Here is a 7,429-nt window from a genome sequence, read left to right on the forward strand (position 1 = left end):
TTTTTTTTTTTTTTTTTTTTTTTTGTATACCTTGGTCGAGGCTCGTATGAGAGCTAACACACAACTCACAGCAAGGAGGCATGAGACAAGAGGGGCGGGAGTGGAAGGGACAAAACATTGGGGAACAGACACAGGTGAACTGTGGAAGGGGGAGGGATGGGGATGGGACGGGGAACATGGCGAGGGGAAGATGGACATTAAAGGGACTTTCAGGAAGGAAAGCAGGAGAATTGAAGGAAGTGGGCTTGGGTGGATTATCGGGGGTAGAAAAGATCGAGGATTTGGATGGGGGAAGATAAGAGGTGGTGGTGAACAGCTGTTTTGAAAGCCTGGAGGGAAGAATGGGAAAGAATAGAGTGAGGAAGTTTATTCCAAAGGCGGGAAAAAAGAGGAATGAAAGAGTGAAGATGAGCAGTGATTCGTGATTTTGGTAGTTTTACAAGAAGCGGGTTGTTGGCGGCCCTTGAGCGCCCTGTGGAAATGTGGGTGGGACAAATCACAGAGAGGGCAGAGGGGGGCAAGGCTGGAGAGGAGTCGGTAGAAGACAGAAAGACCACCGACCAACCTGCGGTGATTGAGTGAGAGGCCCAAAGACTCAGCTTCATTGCGGGAGATGCCAATGATCTTAAAAGCCCTGGTTTCGACAGCGTGAAGTCGAGAAAGGTGGGAGGCAGGAGCACCAGCCCAGAGGGGAGAGCAGTACTCCATCAGGCTACGGACAAAAGCTTTGTAAGTGGTCAGGAGCTCAAGAGGGCCGAGGAAGGACTTTGCACGACGGAGGATTCCCAGTCGGCGACTGGCTTTTGAGGCAAGGTTGGAAATGTGACTTTCCCAGGAAAGGTCATGGCAGATAGTGAGACCCAGAAGCTTGAAAGAAAAGACTTCTTCCAGAGGATTGTTGAGAAAGTGGATGGGGGGGTTTTGTAAACGGTCCTTTCGAAGAGACATAGTGAGAGTGTGAGATTTGTCTGGATTGAAAGACATGTCCCAGTGCTGGCAGATGGGTTTGGTTCAATATCCATTGGATGGAAAGTGCACACATTGATGCCTCGCTCTGCATACGAAAAACTATGGAGACAGTTTATGGCTGGTTCGAGATTCAAACCCAGGTGAAACAGCTTAAAGGTGAGTGGGCATAGCTCTAAGTTCCCCTGCCAGTCCCCAGCCCTGGAATTTGGCAAAAATACTCAACAAAAATGAATTAGTGGCATGAAAGCCAGTATGTTATTTTTTTAACATATAGTACAAAACTAAATGTCACATGCATGAGGCTGTGACTGTAAAAGGTACATTGTGCAGTTTGAACACTGCAAGTTCAAAGTACTTTATTGCTGATTCAGTTAGGGAGATGTTAGGCACACAGTCTTATCATAGGTAGCATTTCCGTTGACATCACTCACATTTTCGCCCTCAGAACATTAAGAGCCAACCACCTTTGTGGACTGCTTGTGGATATCACATACTATTGTCAGGTCAGGCCAGATTATATCTGTGACTTGCTACAGGTAGCATGTAAACCTGTACTTACCCGTTTCATGGTCGGGTTATCAGCGACTAAAACGTCTCCCCCACGAGGTTTACTGGTGAGGAGGGTGTATGATATGGACACCCAGCAGGATTAAAAACAAAAACTGTCAAAGGGCGGAGGAGCTCCTTGTTTGCCAACGGCCATCCTTTCTGGTGCCCAACTGTGTCTGTGGATATTCCCCTGCAATTGGGTTACTTTTTTTTAGGAGGTTGGTGGCAGGATTTTCACTCTGGCCACCGTAAAACCCTTCACTCCGCAAAACACAAAACGCAAAGAAATCTAAACACCCACTCAGTGGGAGTACCTCCTGTGCAACTGCCCTCCGCAATGCAGCTCACCGGATGATGGGATTGGGGCAAAACCTTCAGGACCCGCACTCTTTCATGAGAGGAGGAAAAACATGGGGTAATCTTCCCAGGTCAGATTTTGGTAGTGTGTGTCGGGGTGGTGCTGAGGTGTCGTCCAGCAGACGATGGTCTCATTGGGTTTACATGAGGCAGTCATTTGGGTGGGTGCCTGGAACGTCCTATCCGGAAGAGAGGATGATCACCTGTCTCTGCTATCGTGTGAGCTCAAGCGTTTGAACATCGGTATTGCAGCTCTCTCTAAGGTTTGGAGCCAGAATAGTGGTGAGATCATGGTGGGTGATTGCACCGACTACTGGTCTGGTCGCTCTGATGGTGACCATGCTCAAGGAGTTGCTGTAGCTGTGTCCAATAAGCTGACCCCAATGATAATTGAAGTAACACCAGTCAATGAGCGCATGGTGATATGAAGGATTTGTCACTCCTTGGGTGTCGTTTCCCTGGTCTCCGTAGACGCTCCGACTAAGGAGAGTGATCTCACCATGAAGGATGCATTCTACGCCATGCTCGAGTCTGTGGTTGATCAATGCCCCAGGCGAGATACTCTTCTTGTCTTGGGGGATTTCAATGCATCGACTAGAACTGATAGGGATAGTTATGAGAGATGTGTTGGTCCTCATGGGTCTGGAACTGTGAACCAGAATAGTACTATGTTCCTTGACTTTGCAAGAAGTCATGGACTTAATGTGGCTGGCTCATCGCTGGACTTGGTATTCCAATGCTGGTGGTGTGGCAAAGGAGATTGGCCAAGTGCTTGTTGATGGTCAATGGAATATGATCCAGAACTGCAGGGTCTACCGGAGTGCTCAATTCCTCAATATTGACCACCGGCTTGTTGTCGCAACTCTGAAGTTGCAGCTTAAATCCAGGAGAATGGTACCATCGCAGCCTCGGCTGGATGTTGGCAAGCTCAAGGATGAGAGGGTAGCTGAGGAGTTTGCAAACAGGCTGAGTGGGGATTATGGGGGTCTGGGTACTTTGGGGAATCTGAAGAGTTGTGGAGTGCCTTCAAAAACACCATCATTGATGTTGCCGGTGGATGTGTTGGAACTCACCATCGGGCAAAGAAGAATTTTGTCTCTCAAGGGACACGGAATACCATTGACCAGAGTTGAGCTGTTCAGGGAGTTGAGGCATAAACCTGTATGTGCGCTGAGGGTGGACAAGGAGACCTATATGCGAGGAATATGTGAAGGGGTAGACGATTACCTATGGTCAAGTGATTCTCGTCCTGCTTCCAGGCCCCCACCCTTTTCAGCGCTTGTATGGACTGGATTCTGGGGAGGATGTCGGAGAGATCAAACTGCATTGCATCATTTGGGAATGGCAAGATCTCTGACTTTGATTTCGCAGATGATTGCGTCATCTTTGCAGAAACTCTGGATATCCTTTTGGGCGTCCTCCAGGTGCTAATTGGGGAGTCAGAGCAGCTGGGATTACGGGTTTCCTGGGTCAAAACTAAGATCCAGGCTTTCATTGACATATTGGATGCTGATATCTTGTCTGTATCTGTTTGTGGTGAGGATGTTGAAGTCACGGAGAGATTCACTTATCTTGGCAGTGATATTCACGTCTCTGTTGGCTATGAGCCAGAGGTCTATAGATGTCTAGGTCGGGCCTGGGGAGTCATGGATTCACTGCATCATGTGGCGTGGTGCTGCCGGTACCTGTGCAGGATGAAAGTCCAAGTCTTCAGGTCCTCGGTACTTCCAGTCTTGCTCTACGGATGTGAGACTTGGACTCTGACCAGGGGATCTGTGATGGAGACTTAATTCCTTTGGTACCAGGTCTCTTCGGAGAATCCTTGGCTTTTGCTGCTCAGACTTTGTATCCAACGAGCAGTTGCTGAGAGACACTCAAATGAGATTTGTCACCTGCATAGTCCGTGAGCGTCAGCTGTGGCTGTATGGACATGTGGCTCATTTTCCTGACGCTGATCCTGCTCATCAGATTCTCTCAGTGAGGGAGCCTTGTGAGTGGAGGAGGCCAATGGGCAGACCACGTGTTTTGTGATTGCAGCAGGTTGATTGGCATCTCAAGGAGATGGGGATGTGCCAGGCATCTGTCTGGGGGATGGCCAGACAGAGGGCCCTGAGGAACTAGCAGAAAGTGGACGCTGTGACATCCTGCTCAGGCGCATGCTGTCATACCTGACCTGACATGTGCACCTCCCTGAAAATCATTAGTTAATGAAGCAGATGGACTTTTTTTTCACCAACAATTGGATAATGATGTAGTCATTCTCCCGAAGCTAACAAGCTCATTGCTTCCAAGATCTTGGAATCAAATTCCTCAACACAGCTGCTTTCAGCTGGTTTTGAAGCCACACTCCCTGGGATGCCAGTCTAGCGCCTTCACCATTCATACGTGTATCCGAGAAAGAAGTTAAATAACATTCAAATTAACTTGTTCCACTTCCGATAATTATTATGTAAAGTTGCAAACATTTTGACACAATATTCCAAAAAACTGATTAATATATGAAATGTGCATCGATTTAAACTCGAGGGCTGTATATCTCAGTGGGAAGCAATGCACCAGCCAGGTTATCTTCGGTATCATTAAGAAGATGTATGCACTGCATGGCATAAAGGGGCTGTCACACCTTGACGATTTAGCCAGCGTATGCCGATTTATGAAAAATTCGTCTAAAACGCTGGCACACGTCGAATACGTTATGGTTACGTTTTGTGTACGTTAGGTGCACGCTGAAAAACACTACGATAGGTCGTATTACGCTGGTTTAAAACGTACTTTATGGTTGTCCAAAAAAATTTGCATGCTTGAAATTTTACGACGTACTCGGTGTTTGGCTCACACGTTCCGCTACGCTGGCCATAAGTTGTAGGCACGTTATGCGATCATTGACACACGTTAATTGTATGTTACTCATAAGTCGAAACACATGGAGGTAACATTCGCGTACCCGAAACTTATTTCTAACCTATGAGTAACGTTTTGTAAGCATGCTACACGAACGTTGTTCACACTTCGCAACACGCTACTTGAAAGTTCTTCATACGTCGAAACACATCAAAGTAATGTTTAGGGTACCCGTGACTTATAACCTATGAATAACGTGCTTGGGAATTATTATGCCATGCATACGCTAGACTATCGTTGGGCATAGGTTGCGGATGAATAAAACACGATAAACAATCGTTGGCATAACTTATCTATGAGTTATCGAAGCGTTCTGTGCTCATTACTAGTACATTATGCATTTGTCAAAGTCGTTTTTAATACTTTAAAAAGTAAAACAAAGAAATATTTCATCGTGGGAATGAGGAAAAAAAATTGCCGAAAAGAACATTGAACAATGGTGAAAAGTAGTCTCCTATTCGTGGACGATAAGAGGATCCATCATCACCCACACCCTCCCCATCACACTCACATACTACTACTGACATGGACATACTACTCAGGTCAGGTATGGGAGCATGTGCCAGAACAGCGCGTCGCTGCGTCCACTTTCCGCCGGTACTCCAGGGGCCTCCGTCTGGCCATCCCCCAGGCAGATGCCAGGCCCATCCCCATCTCCTTGAGATGATGGTCAACCTGCTGCAACCATGAGGCACGTGGTCGGCCCACTGGCCTCCTCCACTCATGAGACTCCCTCACTGAGAGAATCTGGTGAGCAGGATCAGCGTCAGGAAAACGAGCCACATGTCCATACAGCCGCAGCTGACGCTCACGGACTATGCAGGTAACAAATCTCATCCGAGTCTCTCTCAGCAACCGCTCGTTGGACACAAAATCCGACCAGCGATAGCCAAGGATTCTCCGAAGAGACCTGGTACCAAAGGAATTAAGTCTCCGTCTCAGATCCTTGGTCAAAGTCCAAGTCTCGCACCCATAGAGCAAGACTGGAAGTACCAAGGACCTGAAGACTCGGACTTTCGTCCTCCCGCACAGGTACCGGCAGCGCCACACCCCATGATCCAGTGAATCCACGACTCCCCAGGCCCGACCCAGACGTCTATTGACCTCCGGCTCACAACCTGCGGAGACATGAATATCACTGCCAAGGTAAGTGAATCTATCCACGACCTCAACATCCTCACCACAAACAGACACACATACTACTACTACCAATGTTACTACTACAAGTACTACTACTATTACTACTGTCACGCACACCAACTACTGCTAATAGTATTACTACTACTGATACTACTGGCATTGACATCTACTCAACATGGAGTCTGGAACAATGATGGGTTCCTCTTGTGAAGCCCATTTGTATATACCAATTCCCCTTAACGCTGCCAATACGCCATTACACGGTAGATGTAAGTTAGAAACACGTTCAGTAAGTTCTGTGGTCTTCCGGAAGACTTCAATCTAATTCGTCTACATACGACAATGTGCGTTTGAGATACGTTACACATAGGTTCATAGCATGTTACTCAAAGGTTAGAAGTACGTTATACTTAGGTTCAAAGCATGCTACACATAGGTTAAACGCACGTTACTCATAGGTTCATAGCACGCTAGTCATTGGTTCAAGGCAAGTTACAAATTGGTTCAATGCACGTTACTCATAGGTTTCAAGCACGTTAAACATAGGTTCAGAACACGCTACTCATAGGTTAAAAGGACATTACCCATTGGTTGAAAATTAGGTTGTGGGTATGTTAAATATTACTTTAACGTGTTTCGACTTATGAGTAACCTACAAGTAACGTGTGTCCATCGTGTGTAAACGATCGCAGAGCGTGCCAGGAACATATGACAACACATGCGGAACGTGTTAGCCATACGCCGAGTACGTCGTAAAATTTTCAGCATGCCTGAAATTTCACGACGTATTACACGTACCACGTAATATGACAGCGTACTTCATTGTTTTCCAGCCTACTCTTAACGTATACACAACTTACCGATACCGTATTTGACGTAGGCCTAGCGTTTTAGACACATTTTTCATAGGTCGGCATACGCTGGCAAAATCGTCAAGGTGTGACTGCGATGTTGACACTTCAAATTCTCAGGCGGTTATGATTTAAATCAGCGTCCGGCAGGTTCTTAACAGGCTACGCCACGAGTTCGCCGGCGATACGTTTAGCGCGCTATGCGTAAGTTAAACTATCGTTGGGCATATGTTGTGAACGCCAACAACAGGCTAAGCATTCTTTGGTCAAAGTTATCAATAACACAACGAAACGTTTTGTGCCCGTTACGAATATGTTATGCATACAACCAACACGTTATGAATACGCCCAAAACTTAAAAAAAAAAAACATCAAAATTTCAGCGTACGCCAACGTTTTACATACATTTATATATGTTGCCATTGCTGGTTAAAACGTCAAGGTGTGAATGGGCCCTAAGGCCGATGAGTGTAATGGAAAAACAGTGCAAGATGACTGAGTGTGTGATGCCTAAATGCCTGTCACACCTTCACCCAGGCAGTCTGGTTTGAGAACATAGCCACAATTTCCATTGGTTGCAAAAAGTGCTCTGTTAAGTTCCATCATCCTTCCACTTGTCTGGTAGTTCAAAGCCACTGGTACAGGAAACACGCAATTGGGGA

The 7,429-nt window shown here is 46.6% G+C and overlaps 1 protein-coding gene across 5 annotated transcripts in view; it reads right to left on the bottom strand.

The window, feature by feature from the left end:
- Positions 1-7,429, bottom strand: part of LOC147019103 (1-phosphatidylinositol 4,5-bisphosphate phosphodiesterase eta-2-like) — a 236,147-nt gene that overhangs the window by 33,569 nt on the left and 195,149 nt on the right. For all 5 annotated transcript variants that reach the window (XM_085899377.1, XM_085899381.1, XM_085899379.1 and 2 more), the window contains one exon: positions 7,295-7,402. In XM_085899377.1, the coding sequence (XP_085755503.1) occupies positions 7,295-7,402 (108 nt within the window). The remainder of the gene's footprint in view (positions 1-7,294; positions 7,403-7,429) is intronic.

The sequence above is a fragment of the Eptatretus burgeri genome, chromosome 10 (genome assembly GCF_056783735.1).
Source record: "Eptatretus burgeri isolate ZD-2024b chromosome 10, Ebu_testis_v1, whole genome shotgun sequence".
Taxonomy (NCBI): Eukaryota; Metazoa; Chordata; class Myxini; order Myxiniformes; family Myxinidae; genus Eptatretus; species Eptatretus burgeri.